At 41.7% G+C, this 27,779-nt stretch overlaps 1 protein-coding gene across 4 annotated transcripts in view; it reads left to right on the top strand.

Moving 5' to 3' along the window:
- Nucleotides 1–27,779, top strand: part of EPG5 (ectopic P-granules autophagy protein 5 homolog) — a 101,509-nt gene that overhangs the window by 56,893 nt on the left and 16,837 nt on the right. For 2 of the 4 annotated variants that reach the window (XM_027575793.2, XM_027575791.2), the window contains 12 exons: nucleotides 412–556; nucleotides 2,561–2,732; nucleotides 3,858–4,020; nucleotides 11,734–11,876; nucleotides 13,489–13,645; nucleotides 15,922–16,116; nucleotides 17,178–17,391; nucleotides 19,451–19,599; nucleotides 20,168–20,369; nucleotides 20,929–21,001; nucleotides 22,407–22,510; nucleotides 27,238–27,413. In XM_027575793.2, coding sequence (XP_027431594.1) covers nucleotides 412–556; nucleotides 2,561–2,732; nucleotides 3,858–4,020; nucleotides 11,734–11,876; nucleotides 13,489–13,645; nucleotides 15,922–16,116; nucleotides 17,178–17,391; nucleotides 19,451–19,599; nucleotides 20,168–20,369; nucleotides 20,929–21,001; nucleotides 22,407–22,510; nucleotides 27,238–27,413 — 1,893 coding nt within the window. The remainder of the gene's footprint in view (nucleotides 1–411; nucleotides 557–2,560; nucleotides 2,733–3,857; nucleotides 4,021–11,733; nucleotides 11,877–13,488; nucleotides 13,646–15,921; nucleotides 16,117–17,177; nucleotides 17,392–19,450; nucleotides 19,600–20,167; nucleotides 20,370–20,928; nucleotides 21,002–22,406; nucleotides 22,511–27,237; nucleotides 27,414–27,779) is intronic. The other 2 variants (XM_027575792.2, XM_027575794.2) reach the window with 2 other exon arrangements.

Here is a 27,779-nt window from a genome sequence, read left to right as displayed (position 1 = left end):
GTTAGTGTCCATTCTGTGTGTGTGTGTGTGTGTGTGTGTGTGTGTGTGTGTGTGTGTGTGTGTATTTTAAAGATTTATTTATTTGAGAGAAGGAGCACAAATGCATGGGAGTTGGGGGAGGGATGGAGGGAGAGAATCTTCAAGCAGACTCCCCGCTGAGCACGGAGCCTAATGCAGGGTGAGATCTCAGACCCATGAGATCATGACTGGAGCTGAAAGTAAGAGTCAGGTGCTTAACTGACTGAGCCACCCAGGCACCCCTGTTAGCGTCCATTTTAAACGTGATTCATCCTAATACTGGAGAACTTGGTATGGACCACCTCGTGCCAAACCTTACTGGCCTGCTTTTTAGTTAAATATATGAATATGTGATTCATCCGTGAAAGTTAATGTCCTGTGGTTCAATTCTAGGATCTATGGATGGAGTATTTGAACATGGAGCGCATACATTATGAGTTCCAGGAAACCATTAGTCTGTGGACGCAGGCCACACTGGAATCCCATTCTCCGCCCTGCAGCTTGTCGGTGCAGCTGGATGTCACTGATCCTTTGTTGGGTGAGCGAATGAGCATCAGCCCCCTCGAGGGAATGAATGCATGAGGGAATGAATGATTGAATCTGAGCCATTGAGGGTTAAGGGTTACACAGTGTATTCCTCCAGTGAGAATTGCTTTTTAGGGGTTCATTGTTAACCTGTCTACAACTTAGGATTAGGTTCGGCTGTGAGGGAGAGAAAACTCTAAAACAGTAATGGCTTAAATAAGATACTTACTTTTTCTGTAAAAGAAGTTGGAGGCAGGGCACCTGGGAGGCTCAGTTGGTTAAGTGACTGCCTTCAGCTCAGGTCATGATCCCTGAGTCTTGGGATCGAGTCCCGCATTGGGCTCCCTGCTCAGCAGGGAGTCTGCTTCTCCTTCTCACCGTACCTCCTCTTGTGCTCGTGCTCTCTCTCTCTCTGTTTCAAATAAAATCTTTAAAAAAAAAAAAAAAGAAGTTGGAGGCAGGCAGTTAGGCAGTAGCTTTATGGCCTAAAATGTTGCTTGAGAGAAACTTGCACAAAGTTAGGAGTCTTTTCCAGTGGTGAATATCCAACTTTGTTACATTCTGTGCAGAGTAGTTGTTCTAGTGGAAAAACCCCGGCTATATAGGTCGATCCCTCACTTGACCTGTTTGGAATGTTAAATTCCATCTGTTTGGGGTGCAAACAATACAGGTCTTTTTATGCCAAGTAAAATCCTGGCTATTAAGTTGTCTTAAATTTTCTTAAGAATAGAAAATGGAATGCTACATTTGGAATGAAGTTGGAAATTCATAGTAATCCCTTAAGTATTTGTTGACCTGACTTACTGATTGAAATTTCCTTGACCTCTCCTATCCCCTGTTATGTTACTTTTGAAAAGAATCGGGTCGGTGGCAGCATTTTTCTTCATGTTCCTCAGTCCCCACCTGCTATATGATATATGTCCAGTGCAGTACAGAGAGAGGATGGGAAGATAGTAATTTACTGGGTAGCTGTGTGTGGTCAGCTCTGTACTAAGTGTAGAAATAAAAACACTGAAATTGAATTCACCAATATGGGATCACATGCGATCGAGTACAAAGTTGGATGGATAAATTTGCCTTTACTTTCTTATATGGCACCTGATTTCTTATTTGGACTCTATTATTGAGTTAATGAGTAAGTGAATAAATGAATGCATGACAATATAATTATGTAATATAAGTACTGTAGTAGTTTGTGCCCATGTCTTTGTTTATTTTATACTAGTCTCAGCCCTCCTGTTCAAACTTTGGCCCAATTTAAGATTTTTCAGTCTGTCATATTCTTAACACCCATTTTTTTTTTCCTCCTCTTCCTATGAGGTTTATCTGGATGATTACATTAAACCCTCTCTCTTTTTTTTAAAATTTTATGTATCGAGAGAGACACAGTGTGAGAGGGAACACAAGCAGGGGGAGTGGGAGAGGGAGAAGCAGGCTCCCCGCTGAGCCAGAAGCCTGATACGGGGCTCGATTCCAGGACCCTGGGATCATGACCTGAGCCGAAGGCAGACGCTTAACCGACTGAGCCACCCAGGCACCCCGCATTAAACTCTTAATGGGACTACCTGCCCCTTCCCCCAATCCATTGTCTGGTGATAGCTACCATCTTTCTCAGGCTTGTTGAGAGCTGTTCACTAGATCCCCTTTACACTGGTACCAAGTCCAGGCACTCTAGCATGTCACGTAAGGCTGTCTAGGGTAATAATTTAAGATCACGAGCTTTAGCTCTTAAGCTGTCATTAAGGCTTTTTGGATAGGAATTCTGTTTAATCATACCATGTGCTTGTGAGCTCCTAGCTCCTGGTAGAATATTAGTAGCGGGTGGGGGCTCCCTCAAAACTTGTAAGTAACGGAAGATAATGATTTTATTCATTTAGGCCTCTGATGGTTTATGTAACTGTTCTATAGATCTTCAGCATTCTTCTCGAAGGTAATAGGCCAAGGCTTTGCACCCACTTAGTATGTTACTACCTAGTGGTAGCCATTGCTTGGTAAGTAGGACTTAATTTTCTTTCAGCTAAAGAAAGGGTTTTAAGTAACTTGCGGAAGCATGAGGCTCCCCAGCCTCCCCTTGACCTGCACCCAGTGAGGCCTCCTGTGCCAGTCATTTCCTCAGCCGTCCTCCTGAGTCAGAAGGACTCCACCCAGCTGGTGCGCACGGACCTGAATCTGTTGCAGCAGCAGGCCAGGTAAGACCATGAGACCGCCAGGGCCGTGCCTTTGTGTGCGCTGCTGTGACAGCTTGGATGATTGCATACCTCGAAGGGCTTCCTCATCAGCCACCTCTCCATGAGGGTAATTTGACCAGGCTGGCCCAGTCAGTTACCTCAGCTAACCAAGTTGTGACAAGTCTCTTAATTTTACATTGAAATGATGTGGTGCTTACATGGACGATAAATTTTACATTTTCTGTGGTGGCATTTCTGAGTGTCAGCAGTGCCAGCCAAGAGTTTCTTAAGCTTCTCCTGAGGAGACTTTCTGATCTTGGAAAGATGGTGTTAAAAGGGTATCCAGTGAGATTTGCTTTCTTTTGTCACTGCTTTGCTCCCTAACTCTTCATGTTCTTTAACAAATTGCCACGGGCGCTTGATCAGAGTGTGGGAAAGTCATTTAGTGCTCTGAGTTGAAGTAGATACAGAAGGATCAACTCTTAAAGGTTTGATTCTTGCTTGCTGTCTTGTGAGACGGAGTGTGTGTGGAGTGAGTCTGTTTTATAAAGTAAAAGAGTCTGATCTTTGCAAAGACCATGGGAATCTCTTACTGGCTTTTGTTTCCTTGACTGTTTTTGGTCCAGGCATTTATTGTGTGTGTGTGTGTGTGTGTGTGTGTGTGCGCGCGTGTGTGTGTGTGCGTGCGCGCGCTCACCCCTGGCCCCACCAGTGCATGCGTACACACACGTAACAGTATCGACACCCATGTAAAAAGTTAGCTTCCTCCATCTTTGACAGTTTGGTTGGAGTTGCTAATACCTAAGAAATCACTGGTGCTTAGAAGTAAGGTACCCTTTTAGGAATGCTTTAATCAGGATGAAATTCTCATTTGGTCTTGCATATTGGGTCTATGTAAAAAACATTATTAATGTAATACAGATTTTAAATGAAGCTTTGTTCCTGGCTAAAAAGTCATCCCACTTTTCCTTCTTAACTTTCTTATCAAGGAAAAGAGAGGATTTACACACACCTTTGGTCTTTTGTTCCTGTAGAATACTAGGTCTTGTTGCTCTCTAGTGTAGGCTAGGGGTAACCGGAAGCCTTTATCACTTACCATGAAACCTTTCCTAAGCTGTTCTTCTACCTCTTGATGATGTTTTCCAGAACTGCAGCTCTTCGAGAATCCCAGCAGGTTGCCCTGGAGAGTGAGCTGTTGGACACAATGCCCAAACAGTACGTGAATAGGGAAGAACAGACCACACTGCATTTGGAGTGTAGAGGCAGTAGCGGTAAGAAATGCCAAGGACCAGCTGTTGTCACAGTTCAGGTAAGATTGTGGAAGCTTCTTCATGATTCACCAGATTTTTAATTGAGTCCCTAATATTGGCATATTGTTGAGAGAGACAGCAAGAAATTCATAGCACATGATTCACATCCCAAAACATTTAATAGTTTTGCGGGGAGGGGGGGGTGACGGCCCACACGGAGCTAATCATGTATTTCTGTAAGTGCTGATGTGTCCTGCAAGACAGAAATTCACAGAAAAGCCGTTAACTGAGAAGATTCTTAGAGGGGCTCACACTGGTCCTTAGAAGACTTTGGTGATGACGGTTTGGAGTCACTGGGAAGGAATGTGGGAATGGAGTCTTCTGGACATAGTTTAGAGGGCACCAGCTAGGTCAGTCTACTTTAGGTGGTTTCTGGCTGTGGTGGTGGGAATTCACATCAGAAAGGTTGGGATTCACATCGGAAAAGAGGATCCTCTGGGAGCTCCAGCTGTGTGCTCTGGCCAGTGGGGAGCCACTGAAGACAGACGTGGAGGGCCATGTGGAAAGCAGGTCAGTTGGGTGGAGCTTGCCAGCAGGCAGAAGAAGAGAGATGTGCAACTATAAGATTAGGGATTCAACCGCCTCTTAGAGTCAGCTTCTTGGGTTGGCAAAACAGGCTCAAGTTGGGTCTGTGACAGCGTAAGGATGTCAGGGTGGAGCTTAGCTTTAGCCAGTACTGTCTCAACACACTGCAGAACTTACTTTATCCTCCCCACAACCCTGTGAGGTGGGTATTCTTGTTATCTTCAGGAAATAAAGGCACAGAGAAGTTAAGCACCCAGCCGAAGCGGCACAGCTGCTGAGTGGCAGAACCAGGAAGGCCCAGGCAGTGTGGCCGCAGAGCGCCGCTCCCTCCGCTGCACCCGAGTCCTTGTGCCAGGGCCTTCAGGTCCCCAGAGCTGGGAAAGAACTGCTCAGAGATGGGCTGCCTGTTGCCTGACTCCATTTGCACAAACATGGCTCCTCTTCTTTTGTTAGCTTTTAGAAATTAGGGAAAATTTATTTTACTGGCTCTTGATTGTCTTTCCAGAATTTCCTTTTGTTCTAATCCACATTTGAGCAGTTCTGATGTATTCCTCATCAGTCTCCTTGGGAGCCTGTTTTCTCTAAAATGTCTTCTCTGAAGTAACTTTTATAATTGTATTTTTTGTTACCTTCAAAATTTGTTTCTGATAAAATAACATCTTCATATGCATCTAAAGTTCAGAAATTTGATCTGGGATGGGAGACTTCTAAACACTGAGTAAATGTCTTTGGCCAAGTGCTTTATAAAGTTAATTTTCTTTCAGTGTAATTTTTCCCTCAGTTACAAGTACTTTAGTAAGACTAGGTAGGAGCATTTAAGAAGGATCACTTGCTAAAGGAATAGTGCTGGAAGACAAGTCTGTCAATTTTGGATGGAGTTTTGAGTTGGTGTGAAAAAAGCTGAAATGTATCCAGTTCTAATTAAAAAGGGTGTCTTCCAATCTGTGCCTTCACAAATACGGTATTTTTCCATATTTTGGAATTACATATCTTTGCCAGGCTGTTAATTCTATACAGAGAGGGGAAGTCTCCTCAGATGCATTTTTGTAAGTGACTAGGTGAAGTGAGTACAAAAATGTTTTCCCAGTTCTGGCCAGTAGCTTACTCTGTGAAGAGTTGTGAATATTTGCTGCCCCAGCCAAAGAACAGGTCTCTTTGCCTGACCTGTTAACTCTCGGGGTCTTGTGGTGGAAAATACCACCAGGCAGGCTTGGGAGCTTTAGCTCCCAGCCTACCAGTGACTTGGCGCTTTTCCTTTTCCGAAGTAGTCTTTATTTGTCTGAACCCTTGAATTGAAGTTTCTTTACAAACTTTTGCTTTGTTGATTCTGAAATAGAAAGGCGTACCTTTCCTAAAATTCCTTCAAAGTGATTTTGATTAGAGGGAGATTAGAAAGCAGATGATTTATGATTAAGAAGAATTAAAATGAATATGGTTTAGATTTTATTTTTACAGACAACATAAAAATATTTCTGCTTTTTTTTCTCAAAAGAAAAATTGGTAGATGCTAAGATTGCTTGAAGAAAGGAAGCAAAAAAAGAGGAGAGGGGGGGAAAAAGGAGATTTTATAGAAGCCTAAAGAATGTGAAAAAATAGCTGTGTTTTGTGGCCATAATCTCATTAGAAACATCCAAGTTTTCTTAAAGCACGCTCTGATTTTCTGCTGGCCTTACTAGTTTGCGCAGTGCTCTACCTTTCAGTTCCATTTGGGAAGACCTAGAAACTTGGGAACCCCCACTGATGGCTCCTAGAAGTACCAATATCGACACGGTATCTACTTCAGCCATTATTTTGCCTGGTGATGCAGATCTGCCAGGGAAATTAAAAATGTGAGGATAGTGAGCAGCTTTTGTAGTCTGATTCAAGTAAGATTTCTTTAGAAAGTTATATAGAAATTGCTAACTAAGTCTATCCTAGGCAGTACTTGCTGGTTGATACTTCCAGGAATTGAAGACAAAAAATTTTTTTTGGCTCCTCATTGATAGCTAAGAGCAAGGTAGAAGATAGTTGAAACTCTAGCTGTCTTGAAGCTGGGGCATTATCGAATTGATGCAAGTCAGTTAGATTCGCTCTGAGTTTTGGTCAGAGATTGTACTTGAGTCTAAAGCTGTCTCTTACACAAAGGGATGACTTTGGTTATGGATGTCGGGGTAGGGACTCCTCATGGAACTGCCACTGGGAGAGCATATGCCGTACAGAAGGTAGGTTGTTATTCTTATACAGAGAATTGTAGCCCCTCTGTATCTGTGTGTCCAGGGACCACTTCATGGCTATAGCCAGTAGTTTTGATCCTGTTTAACATTATTCTATCATCTGGCAATGCTGAAGGTCATGAGGTCTCTTCTAGTCCCTCCACATCACTAGCCACTTTGCAGTTTCTGTCCAGGGTTCCTCTTCATCAGCTCAACCCTTAGATTGCTGGTTGTGAGTGGCGCTTGCCCTGATCCCCTCTATCATTGTGACATTAGCGGCCTTTGCCTACTATTTGTGTTGGAGTTCCTAATCTAGTGTGGGTGTGTGAACGGTCTTTAGTGGGTCAGTGAAGTCCCTGAATGTATATGGAAATTTTTTTTCTGGAGGGTTCATAACGTCAGTAGATTTTCAGTAATCCATGGCCCCCAAAGGGCTAACCCATATGTTGATGAATCCGGTTCTGCTTTTCTAGTCCAGAATTCTGTGAGTTCCAAATCTAGATTTCTACTTGCCTCTGTAATGTTCTGTGAATGTCCAAAGATACCTCATACTCCACAGGCCCCAAACTAATCCCGCTTTGACCCTCCAAACCTGTTTTTCCTGTAACAGGAAATGGGGACCTAGGCGTCAGCGTCATTGTCCCACCCTCACACATCCCATCTAGTTACTTTCCAAGTCCTACCGGCTCTGCTTCTGAAATGACTTTACATTTGTTTGCTTTCTCTTCGTTCCCATTGCCATTGCCCCCGGGTAGCCCCACATCACTTCTCCCCTGAACTATTACGTAAGGCTTCCTGTCCATAGACTCTCACCCTGTCCAGTCTGTTTTCCATTCTGCCACCATTCATCTTTTTAAACACAGAGCTCGTCGCATTTGCAGGCTGACAACCAACATTGGCTCTCCAGAATCTATAAGGAATAGGACTCTTGGGACCCCCCGTAATCTGTTCTTCATCAGTTTCTAGTGGCATCATTTACCCTTTCCTGAGCCCTAAACATTGTTTTCTAGCCACTCAGGCTTTTTCCATTCTCTAAACATGACGTGCACGTTCCTGCCTTCTGTCTTAGGCACGTGCTACTTGTTGTCCCACACTCCTGTTGTCGCATGAGAGCTCCTTCCTCTCATCCCTCCAGTCTTGGGTCAGGCAGTACATCTTGAGGTCTTAGCCCCTCTAGTCAGATTGAGGTAGTCTCTCATAGCAGCTCGTGCATAAATGCTGTGGTAGTCACCTGCTGTCTTTCCTGCCAGTCTGTGAACTCCTCGGGAGTAGAGTCACTGTCCTTAGTCGTCTGTGTTCCTGTACCATCTAGCATGGCTCCTGGCACATAATAGGTGCCCTTTCACGGCCCTGAATGAGTACATGAAAACCACCAGCACATCACTCATTAGGCTGAGTTACAACTTGTTTTGCATTATGATTACCTCTGTCACTGTGACTATATTCTGAGTTCTGTGAGAGCTGGGACCTTGTCTTACTCATGTTTCTGTTGTCAGTGGCTCACACAGTCAGTGCCAGAGAACTGAGGTGTTTGAAGGAGCAAACGACTACAGATTTATACTCTCACAAGTAAGATTTTAACTACCCTCAGGAATTTTGTAAATATTATTTGGCTGGAAGTTGGAACTTGTTCCTACTAGAAATTAGCAGTCACTCTTGGATTGTGTTTACCTTAGGCCAATTTATTGCTCATTTGGCCGACTCAATGCTTTCCATACAAAATCTCCACTTAAGCACCACACTGCTTCGCTTTTTGCTCTAATAAAAACGTCTCCTGGGCGTTCGATCTTGGAGAGTGATAAGGATGGTCATACTTCAGGATATTATATTATTTCCCAGCTCTGTTCATTATTTCTTCTTAACACTTGCTGGGGCACTCTCATATCCCAGGTAACATGCTGGTGACTCAGCTTACATTATCTCACTTAATCTTCACAAAATGTGGATGAGGAAACAGGTTCAGAGAGTCTCAAAGACCTGCCACAGTCACACAGCTTGTAAGTGGCTCAGTTGAAATTCAAGCCCACGTCTGTTTCAATTCAAGACCCATGCTTTCCCACTCAGTATTGGTGAATGAAGCCATTTGCTTTTAGCTGTTTCTGCTCCAATTTTTAAGACTAGCTGTATCATTCTGAGTAAGCTGATCATGACCATCAAATTTCATTTAAATTAACAGGTATACCATTTTCTCTCTCTGAGTGGGTGTGATAGGATCACCTTCCCTTTCAGTGATTAGAGAATTCATTGATTGGATCCATTTTTAAAATCAATTTCACAGACTTTAATTATATATTTATATTATATTATTTATATTATGACTGTATATTTTAAATATAAATTTTAAGATTGAAATGCATAAGTATATTTAAATGGCTCATTTACAAAGATTTCAGATTATATCACGAAAATATTTTATAGCTTTATAGAATTTTTCTGAGAGGGAAGGCCCTGGAAATTTCCAGCCATCTGCACATGTTTGAACTATGTATAGCTTGTTTGGGGTATACAAAAGCCAAATATATTTTATGGGAAGTGAAACGTGCTTCTTCTGCAGTCGTCTCTCCCAGTAGAAGCCTCTAATAATTCAGTGATACTCCCTGAGGAAATGGGGTGATTTATAATAGGGTTCCTTTTGTTGTACTGTGGTATTGTGGGGCATGTTTGTGGGACCCAGGATTGATTTATTATCGTGTGAAAGATTTGCTCAGTCCTAGAAATGAAAGATGGAAAAGACTCACTGAAGGCCTCGCAGTATTGTAACAACTTACTTGCTTTGTTCAGCTTTTCCATCGCTTTGTCTCCTTACAGTGACTTAAGTGGAGGGGCTTCCAGCATGCGGCTTTGTTGTGTAGTCTGCAACTTCTGGTGATTGTGAGCGGCCAGGCAGTCAGCCCCTCTTCCATCCTTGTGAGCAAAGAAAACTCTCAGTAGAGTTGTGAGCAATGAACAAAAACAAGTAGACTGGGAAATAATGATCATTGTGTGGTATTTTTGGTGAGACTGTTGCTTTTCCTTACTCTTGGGCACTAGTAGTTTCCACAGCATGGGGTGGCAGTTCTGAAGCTCCAGTTAACTTGTCTTGTCCCTGCATTTCCCAGTCTGGGGAACCTCTGTCCTTCTTTCTTATCCGTTGTCTTTCCACTTCCCTTCATCCTCACTGTCTGTCTTCCTCCCCTCAGATTCTTTCTTTTCCTCCCTGTTTGGCTGCCTTCTCTCCAGGCCAGCCAAGGGCTGCGACCCTCAGAGACCCAGTCTAACCGCAGTTGGTGACATCGTAGGCACAACTGCACATACTCCTGATCACATTTTAGGTTATTAAACGTTGGTCTTTTATTTGAAAGATTGGAGATTTAATATTTGTATTGATTCATTATGCGGTTTAATCGAGGTAATTTGATTATTTAATCTTTCATTTCTCCAAAAATTAAAATGCTTGTTGTTAACATTATATGTTCTTAGTTATTCACTTTTATGCCTTTTGATTCAGACTGACAGTGTATTTTTTTATTTAAATAAGAAGTTTTGTAAAGCTTTTTAATACAGCATTGCTGAGTTTTATGGAAAAAAGTTCTCATGATTGTGAAAGTAGGTGCTCGGCATCCTGTCAGAGTCGTGCTGTACTGGGGTGCTGTGCAAAGCAGAAGAGACCGGACCATTGCACTCCAGGAGACTTTCACCTGGAATTTATGATAATAACTCTGGCAGGGACATAAGGGCCTCAGTTAAATAAATTTGTGAATTAAGTATTTATGTTATTTACAAACAAAGGTACCTATAATCATTGCAGTGGTGGGCTGAAGACTGGGTTTGGGCAGGTGCGCATAAAGGAAAATATAGACTGTGTTGCTCACTGACATGATTGGGGGAGCCCATTTGAGGAGAGTGCAGGATTTAACATTCCTGCCTTCAGAAGTTATCTCTTCAGCATTCTCTGCTATGCCTGCAGGATAAGTCCAAATTCCCTAGCTTGCTTCAAAGAACTCCCCCAGGACAGGACCCCTCCTCCCTAGACTGACTGGTCTGTGCTCTTCATCCGTGACCTCCCTGCCAGGCTGGGCATCTCCTTGTCCCTCTGTCCTGCACAGTTGCCGCCTTAGTTCTGTCTTTGTGTTGCAGCCTGGATGTAGGATATGCTCTGCATCTATTCATATCCCAGAAAGGACATTACAAAGCAGTTATCATATAGGTCACCATCAATTAATTAGAGAAAAGGGATATTAACAATCCCCTCAAATAGGAGAGATGTAATCTTAAGGCTAATCTTCTAAATTGAAATAGATTTAGTTGTGTGTGTGTTTTTTTTTTTTAAGCTCAGTAAATTCTCCTTTGTCACATTTTTACTGAGAATGAGTAAAAATTTTATCAGAGATGAGCTTTCAGGGACCACTGAATCAGTCAACTGCTCTTTCGTAGGCATGCAACTGATTTGTGCACTTCCTGTATTTTATCTTATTTTGTTGTTTGTTTTATAATTATATATCCTTTCTTCCTTTCAGAATGGCAAGTGTTTTATTAACAGCATCTGTGTCACGGTCTTTGTATGTGTGGCACACATGAGATGTGCAGCCTTAGTGTTTTGAGCTGAACTGTGTGTGCTGTTGGGTGGGGAGAACAGAGGGGTCAAGCTTCTGGGGAAGATGCTCAACAGAGGAGTGGTGTGGTGTGCTTCAAGGAAAACCTCAGTGGTAGGAGACATTAAGTCTGTTGTTGATGAGAGCTGGGGAGTCCAAACATAAGTGACAGAGAACATATCCTACAAAAGACTGAGCCAGCGATAAACTGACTCAGGTTTGATTCTTCATGAAAAACCTGAGGTTCTTGAATAGTTTTTTGACATTTTTTTCCCCCACCCCTGTCCCATTCAACTGAGAATTTTGAGTTATGATATTAATTGTAGTAATAATTCTTCATCAAATAGTATATTTGTAATAAAATCTTTGCTGTAGAAACATAATAGGAACAAAAAAGTCTGTTGACCATTTAAATTTTTCTTAGTTTGAAGGTATGCATAAAAATGAAGCAATAAGCCAGCAGCTTCATGTTTTACAAAAAGAGGTGAAGCAGTTGCAAGCCGAAGCTGCTAAACCACCATCACTTAATACTGTGGAAGCTGCGGTCCATGCAGAAAACTTGATTACGTAAGTTTTGAGAGCATTATAATTTAAAAATCTATCTTGCTACTACTGATAGTAATCCTACCTGCTACCAACACCCCCAGGCACCTACTAATTAAATTAGTACAGGGATTAGCAAACAATGGCCGTTGGACCCAATCTGGCCTGCCACCTCTTTTTATAAATAAAGTTTTATTGAACACAACCATGCCCATTTATTTACTTCATGTGTATGGCTTTATGCTATAATGGCAGAATTGAATAGTTGTGACAGTTTATGGCCCATAAAACATAAAATACTTACTATCTGGTCCTCGATAGAATAAGCTTACTGACCCCTGAATTATGAGATGACACAGCATATTGAAATTCAATCATGGAGAGAGTGCTTAAGTTTTAGATTATAGTTACATTTACCCAGAAAATCATGATCGTCAACTCAGATTACTGAGCAGAGTTTGAAGTGGAATTGCTCAGGGCAATTAGGGCTCTCAACTGTAGTTGTCAGCTTGCATTTGGCCATTGTGGTTTTTTTCTCTTGGAGCATCTGGCTTACACTCAATATCGTCTTTCTTCCCTAAAGCCACCAGGGCATGACTTGGGAGAGAGGTTGACCCTGCCTTTGATTTAAGGTGACTCCACATTCTAGTACCAGCAACTAATCCCCCAGTAGATTGGGGTGGTGATATGGAGGAGGGCATTGAGTCCTTTTGTAGGTTGGATTGGGGGACCTGGGAAGAAGGAGATGAAGTGAACAAGAAGTTAACGTTTCTTTTACCAGCAAAGGAACTCAAAAGAGTGTGAGACTTAGAAGAGGTGTCTTTATTCTAGGATCTTACTCTATACAAAAATCTTTTTCAGTGTTTTGGATTTTAAAATTTAGAGAACTCAGTGTTCTTGTTTTTAAAAATATGTATTATATAAGGAATACACAAAGTGAAAGAATAAATTATGAATTACATAGAAAATATGAAAGGGTAATTTTGATAAGGGTAAGAATGTTAACACAGCTGATTCCCACTCTCCCAGGAGGACATAAAATCATTTCTGTGTATTAAAAATGAGGGTCGGGCCAAGTTGGAAGATACCCCATGGAATATTTTATTTTAAAGATTTTATTTATTAGGGCGCCTGGGTGGCTCATTCGTTAAGTGTCTGCCTTCGGCTTAGGTCATGATCCCAGGGTGCTGGGATCGAGCCCCACATCGGGCTCCCTGCTCTGCGGGAAGCCTGCTTCTTCCTCCCCCACTCCCCCTGCTTGTGTTCCCTCTCTCGCTGAGTCTCTCTCTGTCAAATCTTAAAAAAAAAAAATAATATAGACTTAAAAAAAGATTTTATTTATTAGAGAGCTCTCAGAGTGGGGGGATGGGCGGGGGATATCTCCCTGCTGAGAGGGAGCCTGACTTGGGGATCGATCCCGGGACCCCAGGATCATGACCTGAGCCAAAGGCAGACACCTAACTGACTGAGCCACCCAGGCGCCCCAACCTCATGGAATATTTTTAAAGTGACATTTGTATGGGGCTCTGAAGGACTCTCAAGAATATTGCTTGAGAAGTGTAGAGTACCAGAGAAATACTTGTGAGTCTGGATTCTCCTCCTGTAGACCAATGGTCTCACCTACATTTTCTCACAGGGCCTTAGTGAATGCCTACAAGTTGCAGCCTACCCCTGGGGTTCAGAAGGTTGGCATTAGCCTCTTCTTTACTGTTGTGGATTATGTCAGTGATGAAACTCAGCGTCATCCTCCCACAAGGCAATTCTTTACATCATGTATTGAGATCTTGGGACAGGTAAGGTCATTCTGTGTTTTTTAGCCTTACTCACATCTATTGAGTTCCTGCAGCATCCTCGTTAGATATGGTCAGGGTTGACTTCAGGCTTACATTACAGTTTCGGACTCTTACTAAGTCAGAAGCCCCTTTGAATTCTTGACTTCTCAAGATGTGATTAAAATTGTTGGTATAGAATTTTGCTTCTCATACAATAGATATAAAGTTACTCATATTTGAAAGTCTCTGTGGAGACATCAAACTCTTTCATATGCTTTTGGTGGTGTTAACAATAACATGATGAAGCTCTTTATTGTTTATAAAACGCTCTCTAGTTCATCCTCACAGTGACTCTATGTGATTGGTACCATTCTCATTTTAAAGATGAGAAAACTGGTCTCTAATAGATGAAATGACTTGCCTAAAGAATACAGCTGGTCAGTGCTGGAGCTGAGCCTGGATCCCATGTCTTCTGCCTTAGCAGTCCGCCTTTGCTCCAGCTCCCCACTGCTGCCTCCCAGTTGCTGTTCTTGGTCCCCATTTGTTTGTTTGTTTATTTACTTATTTATTTATTTGACTTATTGTTAAGTATATGGATATTTTAAAAGGCAAGAGCAAGGTATGCATGCATAGTTATGAAATATGTCATTAAAGAAAGGAAAGCCACTTGATGGAAAATGTGTAAACCCTAACCATGTACTCTCACCCAGTTTCAGTGGAATGAGTACTTCGTTATTGGATACTTATAAAGAGGTGATGCAGAGCAGATACTAAGATAGATTTTTTAAAATTTTCTTCCTGATTTTAAAATTGATGTGTGCTTACCATAAGCAATGCAGACAGTATAAAAAGTATAAAGAAGAAAAAATTTCCATAATTCTAACCTCCTAAAGATACTGGTTACATAGCTAACATTTTGTTATAGTTTGTCTTGTGTGTATGCATGTTAGTGTATGTGTGTACATATGTAGAAATGATATATCATTCCTACATATAGCTAAATAGATAGAGATAGGCATATATACCCAAAAATGGGCAAATGCTATTTTGTAACCTACCCTTGTTTTTCATTCAAACTCAACTTTTAGATATTATTCTGTTAGTAAATACAGACTGATCTCATGGTATTTAATACATAGTGTTCCGTGGTACAGATATATTGTGATGTTTTGAGCCCGTGCCCTCTGGATGGCTATTCAGGTAGTTTGTTTTGCTGCAATGAGCCTGAGATAAATATTCTTACACATCTCTGTGAACTGTTTGGACTGTTTTTTCCAGGATAATTTCCTAGAAGTATGGTCGCTATGTCAAAGGGACTAGCATTTGGTGTAGATTGTCACAATGCCCCCCGGGAAGTTTTTACCTGTCGCCACTATCAGCAGGGTTTGAATTTATTGTTCTGCAAACTGTAACCAATGTGAGGAAGGATTGTTCTTTTTTAAGTCTTGCTAATCTAATAGGGGAAGTGTACTTTGTTACTATTTTAAGTTGTATTTCTTTGAGTAATTGTTCACTTGCATGACTTTCCATATGTTTATTAGCCATTTAATTATTTTTTATGATTTGCTGGTTGTTGTCCTTTGCATGTTTTCTGTTGTAGAATTTCTGTTTTTTGACTGCTTTGAAAGAGCTCCTCAGACTTTCAACCTAGTGTCTGGAATTGATTTTTCTACTGTGTCATTTTCCTTTAATTTATCATACTTTTTGCCTTATGGAAGTTAAAATTTTTATATATTCAGATCTCTCAGTCTTGCTTTTTATTATTTCTGCCTGTGATCTGGCTTATCAAAGCCTTCCTGACCCTGAAATTATTTAAATACTTATATCCAGTACTTAAAACATTAGAACCAAGTTAAAACATGGTGAAGTTATCTTGATTAAATATTAATTATTAAAGTTAACCTTTTAAAAGTACTAAAAAGCACATCTCAGTAAAATCTATAACCTAGAGGTTTTGTTTTCTTGACAAAATGCAGGGTCACTTTGAATACTTAGTAATCATGGTAGGTACCTTGCAAATTTCTGGATTCAAATTATCCTAATACTTTAATTTAGAAATTCGCTATGGCTTGTCCAAATCAAATTCATGGGTAATCCAGAATTTTTAATATCACCATCATTGGAAGTGTTAGGTTTATCTGTGTTGATTTTAGATTTTTTTGATTGTTTCATGTTTTCATTTAGAAACAGTTCTCTTTGCCTTCTGTATTAGCCCTTAAAGCCTGGTCACCTACATAAAAGTTGGGGGGAGGGCGGTGCAAAATCTGATGACATTTTCCTTTTCTAATTCTTTCAAGGTGTTTATCAGCGGCACTAAGTCTGAATGCAGGAAAGTACTGGAGACCATTCTGAAGAATAGAAGGCTCTGCTCTCTGCTGTCTCCTTTCTTCACTCCCAATGCTGCACCCACGGAATTCATTCAGCTCTATGAGAAAGTGGTGAAGTTTCTAAGTGAGGACAACAGTGATATGATTTTCATGCTGCTGACCAAGGTGAGATGTGATTCCGTGCTGATGCCATCATGGAAATGTAGGATCTGGTGTTGTTTCCCACTCCGTAGAAATTAAGGGCCCCCTGGAGTTCTGTTTCCTGGTAGACCCTTTTCACATTTTGTATCATCTTCAAGCAGCCTGATCCCGCAGCTTCTTCTTGTGGGGGCATTGGTTGTGTTGTGTAGAGCAGTCTTACTCCACATAGTAGAAAAAGGACTTCGCTCCCAAGCCCTCTTGAGAAACAGTACAGCTTTGAAATATTCATAATAGTAATTTAGTGCATCCTTCTTTTGAATATATACTGAATTTATGCTGAAAATGTGTTTGATAAATGAGATGTCATATATCAAAGTCTCTCATATTTGGAATAAGCCAGATATAAGCAAATTGCCTTTGTCCTCCTTCCAAGTAGAATATTAACTCAGGCCCAAGCAATGAATTTACTTAACCACTTGAGAATTGCAGAGCCTTGGTGATTTTGCCTTCAGTTGTATTTCTCTGACATCTATAAATCATAAAACCTAGGCGCTTTTTAGGGCCTAGAGACTGCTCTCAGTCTGTAATGGGGGAAAACATGTTATTTTATAGTTGGGAATTCTGGGAGGTGATCGATAACACCCTGAAGTTTTATTAATTGAGATGGGTTACTACTGCAGACTCAGAAATGTGACTGTATCACATGGAGATAGTCCCGTAAAGGGGCTGCTTGTTTCTGGCACTGTGACCAGTGAGGCAGAACGACAGAGTTCTGATTCTTGCCTTGTAGACAAGGAGAACTTAACCAAACATTCTTACATTACAGAAAAGCACGCATAGCTGAGAAAACTCTGCCTCTGTAATCCCAGAGGGTGAAGTAGAGGTGGAGGCTTACTGACTCCTATTAATTATTGACCTGCATAGATTCTTTTAAGTACTTGTATATACATTTTAGTTTCAGTCTTTATACAAAGCTGAATGTTGAGTGATGTTTGAGTCTTAAACTAAATTTGCACATAGTTTTCTCTACCTCAGTTAATTTTCTGGTGTCAATAAAACTGCCTCTTATTTCTTTTTCTTTTTAGTTCAATCTTAAGCAATGGTTAAACACCACTAAACCTCCTCTGTCTGATCGTACCAGGCTTCTGGAGTCCATTCATTTGGCACTTACTGCCTGGGGCCTTGAACCAGATGAAGATATTTTGATGCCATTTAATCTTTTCTGTAAGCACTGGACTTACCTTCTTCTCTACCAGTTCCCTGACCAGTACAGTGACATTCTCAGGCTGCTGATGCAAAGTAAGTGTCTTTTAATTATACTGATTAGATTGCCGTGAATATTTAATGTGACATTTACCATTCTACAGATGTCATCTCAAAAATGTAAAAATAAGACCAGTACGCAGGAGTTTAGAATCACTAATTTTTACCTGAAGTGCTTGATGAACAATGCCCAAAAGGGTACTGTCTGTAGAAAAGGTCAGTTACTGTCCTAAATGTTCAAATGGGCCCTGATTCAGCAAGACAGCACTTAGTATATGGTGTTGAAGTCCACAGTCATGCACCCGCCTCTTTCCCTTGACTTTGCAGCTGTCCTGAACTGGGCTAGGGTAGGAGTGGGCCTGCTTACTGTGCTGACTACAGATTGGGTAAGAGAAGGAAGTTGCTCCTTTGCAGTATGTTTACTGTGCCAACTGGTTTCTCTGTAGATCCAAATAGTGGATAAATTTTGGGTTTTTTCTCCCCCTTAATTTTTTTTGACTCATGTTTTTTTGCAAGTAAATTTTATCTGTATGTAATGGTAGCCTGTATTTTTATTCACCAAGGGAAAGAGCAGTGTTGTTTTCTACATTCCCACCATTTCTTTTTCCTCCCGCCCTGCAATTTTCTGCTAGAGTATTGGAGATTAGAAGAGGAGTAAAAAGGTTGTTAGCTTTTTTATTTTGGGAATTTCACTAGGTAGGAATTTTATTGAAATTGGATAAATGTGAGATAGTATTTTTTTCATGCGAACTTCATACAGTTTATAGATGTAATGGAAAACTAAGTTTTGCTTTATGTCACATTTTTGTGTTACTTAATATTAAGAAACCATTTAAGGAATAAGGTAATGATTTTATATATTGAACTACCTGAAGAATACTGAAATGTGTGCTCTCGTTTTCAAAGTACTTCAAGCTTTCATTGTTTCTGTGGAGGCAAGTTGAGGGTGGGTGGAGAATGGGGTAGGGAGATGTATTTGTACAATTTTGATGCATGCTGGCCTAATTTTTGCTCTAAATTTTCAGAACTTGATCAAGTATATATTGTGTTTTTTTCCCCCTGAAGCCTTTTTAAGAGCTTGTAAGCAGTGTGTGTAGGCAACCATTGATTTACATTTAATAGGAAATTTATACTTACCAGGAAGGTAATTTCAGTTAAAGGCTTAAGAATAACAGTACCATCACTGGCCAATTCCGTGACCTCCAGCCTCCTGGTTTACCTTCTCTCCCTGGACGCCATGTTGGTGTTCTTGGGACTCTATCCTTTGCTTGTCTCTTCTCTTCATTCTTCATGGACAAGCCACTTGTTTTCCCCGGCTTCCCTGCTGTGTTCTAGGTGTGCATGACTCCCATACCTGTAACTTGATTCCAGGGCTGTGTCCTCTAAGAGCCAGACCACAGTAGCCATTCGACACAGACCCTTCACTGTTCCTTAGACAGCTCCCACTCAGCAGATTGCAGCTGCCTCATCATCTCTCCCCTCAGATCTACTCCTACCAATCTCTGTTAGCCTGTGTGATCCTCAGGCCACTTCTGGGTGGAAAGGGCCAGAGGAGGTATTAGTCCTGGCCGCTGGGATGTGAGATTTACCAGGAGCAGAGTGCTGGCTGTAGTGTCTATTTTGCATGCTGTCTCTGTGTCGCTTTAAGTTTTGCCCATTGTACGAGTGGAATTTCAGGGGTAAGTATGAGAAGAGAGCCTGGACTCTGCACTTGCCTTCTGCAATCCAGTCTCCCTTGTCCTGTCACTGCTGTTTCTCTCATAGTTTCAGCCAGGAGAGTGGTACCTTGACCGTCCCCCTGTTCGGGGCTGGTAGGTGGGATTCCCCCTCATCCCCGGATTCCAGCTCAGATGGCTCCAGCTGTGCTCACTCCCAGCAGGGTTACTGGGAACCAGGAAGGTGAAGTGTCCAGGTGGACAGTTCTTTTCATAGGTTCTCTTTACTGCAGTCTCTTCACCATAGGTCTTTATGAATTAGTTCTGGATTTTTATTGAATTTTCATTCCTTTGTAAAGTACACAAGTTATTTGATTCAAGTTGAAGAAGTTAGTTTGTGAAAGATGCTAACCTGCTGTCTTCCGTCCCTGCCCCATAAGGCTCCGCCGAGCAGCTGCTGAGCCCCGAGTGTTGGAAAGCCACTCTGAGAGCCCTGGGCTGCTGTGCTCCAAACTGCCAGCAGGGGGCAGCTTCTGCAGAGAGCTCGGTGCTTCAGAGCTCTCCGGATGTTCTCTTGTCTGACAAGCAGGTGTGTAGCTTTTGGTGTCTGAAGTTTATGTCTCTGCATTCCTTTTCTGTTTCCTTTGCTATCTGTTTTTTAAACAGTTGGAACACATTCAAAATTTTTACCTAAAAAAGCTGCACTTCTGTGCATTATCTTTAAGAGCCCTGTGTTTTTGTCAGTCACTTGCTTCCTCCCATGCACCCTTTGCCTTTCTCTCACACCTCAGAGTCTGTCTTGCTCACCCATTCAAGAGCAGCCCAGACCCACCCTCTGGGTGTACCTTCCCTCCCCACCTTACCCCACCCGATTCTTAACCTCACACCCCTGGCTCCTGTGGTCAGGTTCTCATGCAGCGTCCCACAGAGCCCTTGGTTTCATCAGTGTTACGTGATGTGGGGCTGTATGACAATGTACTGGAAAGAATGGTTCCTCTGCTTTAGAAAAAGAGTTTGAAATCTGCTGATTTACTTTTCCTGTGCAAACACCTTTGCAGTTCTATTACAAAGTCCGAGCCCTCCATCACAGTCGACCCTAGTACTCTGCTGAAAGTAGACCTTTAGTAAGGACTCTTTGACCCGTCATTCTCTTCCAGGTAGTGGAGACTATACAGTGGCTTTCAAACTTTTTTTATAAGCTTCGGTTATCCACATTGGACTTTAAAAGCTTTGGTTTATTCTCAAAATGGAGTCCTTACATGGCTGATACGAAGACATTCTTGGGCTATCTTGTAAAACGGCTGCTTGATTCAGAAATGGCCTGCTTGGCTCAAGACCCATTTCCCAGCAGCAAAACAGGTAATATGTCCTTAGTGCACCACAGAGCAAGGTGCTCTGACCTTCCATTAGAAGAGACTTGAATAGACACATTAAGGTATTTAAATCTTAGCAATAAAACTATATATCTGAGTGTCAAGAGGAAGAAATAGGAAATATATAGTGTAGGCGTGAACCCACCTGTGTATCTTAACCTATGTTCACCTGCACCCTGTGTGCTTGCTTCAGCTTGTCTCTGCCCCTCCTTTGTGGGGCACGGCACACGGAGATAGGTTTCAGTCTCCAGCTCTTTCTTCCTATTGTTTATCTCATTTGGGAAAGGGTTCTGAATATTTGGACATTTATCTTTTAAAAAATGTACGGTATAAAATTATCCATGACACTGTGAGGTAATAAAAATTCCTCAGGAAATTCCATTGCAGCAAGTGAAAACATGAGCTTACTTAGTTACATGAAATGTGTTGTTTATCAACATAGGTTTGTGAGTATACAGATAATAAGTAGATTTTTTTTTAGCGTTATTGATATTGACAAAGGATGAGCTTGTTTCTTGTCTCTAAAAATTTTGCTTTGTTTTTAGTGCTGAGATCCCTACATTCAATAATCATCCAGCTCTTTAAGCCATGGATCTTGGTTTTAGAGGACCATGAAAGGTAAATCATTTTTCAGAGATTCATATTCTTTTTAAATTATAGAGTTAGTGTTCTGATGGTATTTTGTTATGAGGGATGCGTTCACGGATTTAATTTTTTAGGTAGGGCCATATTAAATTTAGAAAATGCTTCCTTATGAAGGAAACTTAAGACATTTTCTGCTTGTGGAATTGTTAGTTTGGTTGATCAGGCCTGTTAACTTTGAAGCAAAACTAGACACTTATTTCCAGTTTTCTACAAAAAGACGTTGAATAAATTTTGGTACTTAATTTCAGAAAAATGGATGTTACTCTCCTGAATTAGATTTTGATAATATACCACTGTAAAATATGAGACTTAACTTGATTTTATCCAGTACCTCAGTTATTTATTTTTTGGAACTAACTTGGCTTTTGAATTACTGGGTGACAGCGAACCCCTTTCACATGAGTTTGGAGATTAAATGAAAGCATGATTTTATGAGCATTTAAAACAGAGGTGTAGAACTGTTCACATGCCAGGAATTGCCTTCTGAGTCTATTTTCCCCTAAACGCATACAAACAAAGCTAGGTCAGTTTGTCAGGAGTTTGTTAAAATTACAACTGCTAGATATCACAGTATTTAAGGTGTTTTCACAAATATTAATCTGTTCCTGAGACTCAGAAAACATGAGTGGCTTGCTCTAGTCCCACCACCAGTGAGGGCCAGAACCAGGAACAGAGCTCAGGGCTTCCGACTCCCCTGTCAGGACTCTTGGCATTAACCCATGCTGCTCCGAGAGCTCGCTGAGGAAAATAGAAAAGGTTCTGGATCTTTGCGTTTGCTAGAGGACTATCCTTAATCTGCAAGCTTCAGGATTCTGCGCTGACTCCTGGCAGTAATGCAGACTGTGCTGTTTATTTCCAGGAAGAATTAATGGGATTTATTTTGACATTGAATTTTCTGGGCCCAATTCAGAAACTAAAATGATCATATAAAGAGTTTTTTTCTTTGGTTATTTCGAAATCTGTCCACTTTTGGCCATCTTTGGGTTACGTGGATTTTTTTTTTCTTTTTTTCCATGTTTTAGGTAGACAAACTGTTGAAGCCACTTAGTGGCACGTGTCTGAGGCATTTGAAATATAACCAAGATACACAGGGGTGTAAATTGAATATAAAAAGGTGTTAATCTATGTAGATAACACATTTCTGAAATGTAATTGCATTGGAATAAAGGTTTAGAAAGAAAGTAAATAAAATTGTGTGATTGTTATTATGAGCTACGATTCATCTCCAGGAATTCACAGCGGTTAAAGTGGTCAGAATGTGTTTTGGGGCTACATAATACAGTGATCTGTAGGACTGAGGCAGTCCCTAGACTCTGGGACCTAGAGTGATGTAATCATGGTGCTTTCCTTTCTAAGCGTGTGCTTCTTTTATTTAAAGCAGCCAACGACATTACCCCTGGCTGGAGAGTGATGCTATGGTGGCCTTAAGCATTGTGCAGTTGTTCACGGACTGTATTGACTCCTTGCACGAGAGTTTTAAAGGTAGGAAGATGTGATGTTATGTCTCTGGTTAGTTAACACTTTTTTCCTAAATCATTCGGTTACTCTTTTGCCTCTGCTTTTCCTACTTTGTTTAATTTTATTTTAGTTGAGAGGCAGTCATCTTTGACCAGAGGAGGTCCCTGATAAGTTGGTTGGTGTGAAGTTTGTAACCTCTTATTGTTTGTAAGGTAGCTCTGAGCTGCATCAGCCTTGGAATACAGGCAGCCATTCTCTTCAAATACTCTCTGTCCCTCATGTTCAACCTCATTCTATCTTCTGTGACTCCAGCTTCTTTTTCGTGTTTTCTTTTTGTGCTTCATTTTGGGTGAATTCTTGGGGACTCTCTTCCACTTAGTCTCTCCAGCTGTGTCTCATCTGCTTTAAAAAAAAAAAGCCTTTGGATTTATTTCAATTTCTAGAAGTCGTGTGTTTTTTTTTAAAAACCTATCCTCCCTTTTGATAGCATATTATTTCTTTTGTTTAAAATTCTAGTTTTTGTTTGTTTGAAATGTTTAAACATAGTTTCCTTTATGATCCGTTTGCAATAACTGAAGTTACCGCTGGGGATGGCTTATGCTACAACAAGTTAGATGTTCCTTCAGATTCTTATACTTAGAGGCGTATTTGCTTGTGGATTTTTAAATTTTGTATTGTGAGCCCGCATTTAGAGAGATTTTCTCTGGGAATTCCATAAAGACAAGGGCTTGAGGGTGTGTCCTCCAGAAGAGATCTGCATTTGTTGCCGATGGGAGTTGTGTACTTCCTTGGCTTGTGGTTTCTCACGGTTGTGCTGTACACAGTCAAACCCCAGGCTGACTTGCCGGTGTGCCTCAGTGAACTTGTCAACTTGTTCCCCTCCTTGGCTCTGAGTCAAGGTGATGGCAGAGATCTTACCCTGATCTGCTCTTTCAGTGAGGGCACAGTCCTTAGGAGACTCCTCATGCTGTTAGAACCCCACAGAAGCTGACCGTCCACCGGCAGCTGAGGCTTCAGTGTCTGTTCAGCACCCAGGTTTCCTGGTCTCTCTTTGCTTCTGGTCCCTGCTTCTGGCCCTGCTTACTTCCACTGAGCGAACGTAGTTCTGCATTTTCAGAGATGTTTTATTCTATCTAGTGTATCTACGTGTTTTATATTGGGAGGTTTATAAAGACATTCGTTCCGCACAGCCCCCCGCCCAAGATTCTTGCAATCGCCTCCTGTTTTTCCTATCTCCAGTTTCTGTTCCTGCCTACTGACTAGATTGATTTTCGTGAAATAGTATTTATACCCTATCATACTCGTATTTCCAGACTTTAAAGTGTCGTGTTTCTGCCCAGCATTCCGATATGGCTGGCCCAGTGTACTTCAACATTATGGGATGGTTTCTTCATGGAAACTTTCCACTTCAGCCATACCGCTTGACGCACTGTTCCGTGCATGTCCTTGGCCCTCCCCTCGCTGCCCTTGCTCAACGCTGATTCCATTACCAGATGAAGCCTTGGGTACTTGATATTCTTTTGCATGTGTGTTTATGCGCATGCGTTTCTCGCCTGCCTCTGAATCTTCTAGCACACCTCTGTGGTTTGAGTCCTTGGGCAGTAGACACCGTGGTGGAGCCCAAATGCCAGAGATCTGTTTGGGGCGGTGGCCTTGGACCCCCGCGCAGGTGGGACAGCTGTGAAAGGCGAGTGGGAGGGAAGAGCAGTGCGCCTGCCTGCGGTGCAGCTCCGACCAAGGGGTGGCCAGCCCAGCGGCTGGTGCCAGGCAGACATTCCACCCGACCGCTCCCATGTTGGGCAGAAGTGGCCACTCTGTGCTCAGTTGTTGGCTCCCCTCGGGCACTGCAGTGGGTCCTGAAGGAGCGCGGCCTGCTGGGCTCCTTCTGTTTCTGACTGGTCTGCCTCTGTGGCAGCCACATTCTCAGTGGTTCGTAGTCACCAATTTAACAGGGTGGCATTTGGTCTTGAAAGACAAATGTGTGTGTGTGTGTGTGTGCAGAACAGATTTAGGTTTGCAGCCAAATTGAGCAGAAAGTACATGGAGTGCCCATATGACCCCCCTGACACACACCTCCCACACACAACCTCCCCTCCTATCAACACCCCCCACCAGAGTGGTATGCTGGTTACAGCTGATGGGCCTACACTGACACCTCATTGTCACCCAAAGCGCAGAGTTTACGTTACCATCCACTCTTGGCATTGTACATTGTGTGGACTTTGACAGCTGTGTAATGACGCATATCCACCATTACAGTATCCTACAAAGTAGTTTCATGGCCCTAAGGATCCTCTCTGTTCTGCCTACTCTCCCCTCTCTCCCAGCTAATTCTAGGTGACCGCTGATTTTTTTTTCTTGTCTCCATAGTTTTAGCTTTTCTAAAATGCCAAGTAGCCAAATCGTTGGAATCATATATTATGTAGCTTTTCATATGGGTTTCTTTCACTTAGTGATATGCATTTAAGTTCCTCCGAGTCTTTACATGGCTTGATAGTTCATTCCTTTTAGCACTGAACAGTATTCCATTATCTAGATATACCTCATCTAATATATATACACACATACACACACGTGTGTGTGTATATATATATATTTATTTATTTATTTATTTATTTATTTATTTATTTATTTATTTATTTATTTATTTTTAAGAGAGAGCACACAGGGGGTTGGCGGGGGCAGAAAAGAGAGAGAGAATCCCAAGCAGGCTCCACACCCAGCATGGATCCTGACTTGGGGCTCGATCTCATGATCCTGAGGTCATGACCTGAGCCGAAATCAAGAGTTGGAAGCCCAACTGACTGAGCCACCCAGGCACCCCATCATCTGGTACTTTTGATTGACCTTTTACATACATGCCAGATATCTTTAAAAAAATTTTTTTGACCAAACTGTAAGATGTAAACTCTAGGTCCAGAAACATTATTCTTTTTATCCCCCACAAGACTTATACAGTGTCATAATCTCAGTGTCTATTTGATAAGTATTGATTTAATGAGTAACATATGAAATACTAACAGTACTCACTTTTTTTAGAAAGACAAACTTCTAGCTGCTTATCATCATCAAAAGTATTTGAGCATCAAATTATAATCACAAAGGCACCATATATATATATATATATATATATATATATATATATATATATATATAGATAGATAGATAGATAGATATTTTTTTTTTAAGCAGGCTCCATGCCCAGCATAGAACCCAACATGGGGCTTGAGCTCACCATCCTGAGATCAAACATGAGCTGAGATCAAGAGTTGGATGTTTAACCGACTGAGCCACCCAGGCACCCCTGTATGTTTAGTTTCTTAGTATAGGGGACAAGCACTCCCTCAGGCTCTTGCCTGTGTATATAAAATAAGAAAGTGGCTTGGGAACAGGAGAGTCCATGGCTAACATCAGGAATTGGTAGCTGAGTTCAAGGAGAGGAAATAGAACTATGCAAAGCAGGAAAAAGCATTTTATTATAGCCTTTTAGTGAGATCTTCTGATCCAGCTCCCTCCTTTTATTCATGAGAAAATGAAGACCCGAAAAGCAAAATGAATTTTTCTGAGCTCACAGAACTTATGTGTGTTTGGGCTGGAACTAGAAACTCAGTCTTGTCCTCAGAGATTACCTTTTAGACATCCAACTATATATCCATCCTTATTTAAACAAAACTATCTTTTATTCATATTAAAATAAATGCTAACCTTATCTTGTCTTAAAAGGTTAAAAACATGTTGATGTTTCATGCTGTAGAATAAAGTAAGGACTGTGAATCAAGGGCATAGGTATGTTGGAAATGATAAATCGATTGGTACCATGGGTTGATGCTCATTGGTCATTTTTCAAAAGCCACCACTAAGAACCACCATCAGGTTTCTGGTCTTGTTGTGGGTGGCTGGCTCTCTCTTCTTTGACTACATTCATTCCTTTGCGTAGAACCAGAACATCTGAAAAGTTTTGTTTTAGACTAAATGCCCCTTATACTGGCATTCACTCTTGGCGGGCACTGAGGTAATTGATACTTGTGACTTTAATACTGAGTGATCCATGTCGTTTTAGAATAACTTAGCCGAGTGACAGTTAATCGTCTAGTTGTACTGCACCAAGGGTTATGTTTTAGTCATGTGCAACATTTCCTTTTGAGCGATATTGGATTCCTCCAAGGTGCCAAATGAATGAGTGCTCCATGCTGGTGACTCAGTATTTGCTGAGGGCAGCAGACTGGAGGGATGCCTAGAAGTGGGTGGGGTTGTGCAAGTGTATTTGAGTTAAAAAGCCATTTAGCTAGAAGTTTTAAAGAAAAACTGATCGCCCCTGCTATCTCCCACCTACCAGCTTCTCATTCTGGTTCCCCAAGTAAGTAATTATAGTACCGGTCTTTGCTATTAATTTGCCATCGGTTTTTTTTTTTTTCCTGGCACATGAAAATTTTTGAAATTTGGTAATTATTGAGAACCTTGGGTTTTAGACTTTTAGTTCAGATTTTTTTGTGTGTGTTTTTTGAAGATTTTATTTATTTATTTGACAGAAAGAGACACAGTGAGAAAGGGAACACAAGCGGGGGAGTGGGAGAGGGAGAAGCAGACTCCCCGCGGAGCAGGGAGCCCGATGCGGGGCTCGATCCCAGGACCCCGGGATCATGACCTGAGCCAAAGGCAGACGCTTAACAACTGAGCCACCCAGGCGCCCCGTGTTTGTTTTTAAAGATAACCCAGAAGGTCTTTAGCTGTGTTTTCTGCTTGAATTTTAGATAAGCTGTTGCCAAGTGATGAAGGAGCCCTTCGGTTACACCTGATGCATTATTGTGAAGTGTGTACAGCCCCCAGAATGCCAGAGTTCATTCTGTACGCCTTCCATAGTGCCTACCGGAGACTCCCGTGGAGGGACCTGCATCCTGACCAGATGCTCATGGAGGCCTTCTTCAAAGTGAGCCCTCGCGCTCCGTGTCGCAGCCTGGCTCCTCGGGCTCACTGCGGTTCTCAGGCACAGCTGCAGCGGGTGCTAGAGTGGACCATGCTCGCATTCTGTGTTGCCCAAATGGTGCTGGTGGGAAGCAGCGTTCCGTGGAATTCATTTTACTGTGGGAGTAGGCAACTGGAAGACATTTGTAGGACCATTTTTAAACCCTGGGAAAGATGTTGACTATAGCATGGCTGTCACCCCTGGACTTTCGTAATATTGTTGTAGGAGTACATGGTTTAATGACTTTGTCATGCTCGGTCTTGGTGTCTCTGGGTTTGCATCTTTTTCTAGGACAGTATCATCAGGCTTCCATGTTGTTAAATGTTCTAT

The sequence above is a fragment of the Zalophus californianus genome, chromosome 14, assembly GCF_009762305.2.
Source record: "Zalophus californianus isolate mZalCal1 chromosome 14, mZalCal1.pri.v2, whole genome shotgun sequence".
Classification (NCBI taxonomy): Eukaryota; Metazoa; Chordata; class Mammalia; order Carnivora; family Otariidae; genus Zalophus; species Zalophus californianus.
This window is presented reverse-complemented; position numbering and strand designations above follow the sequence as displayed.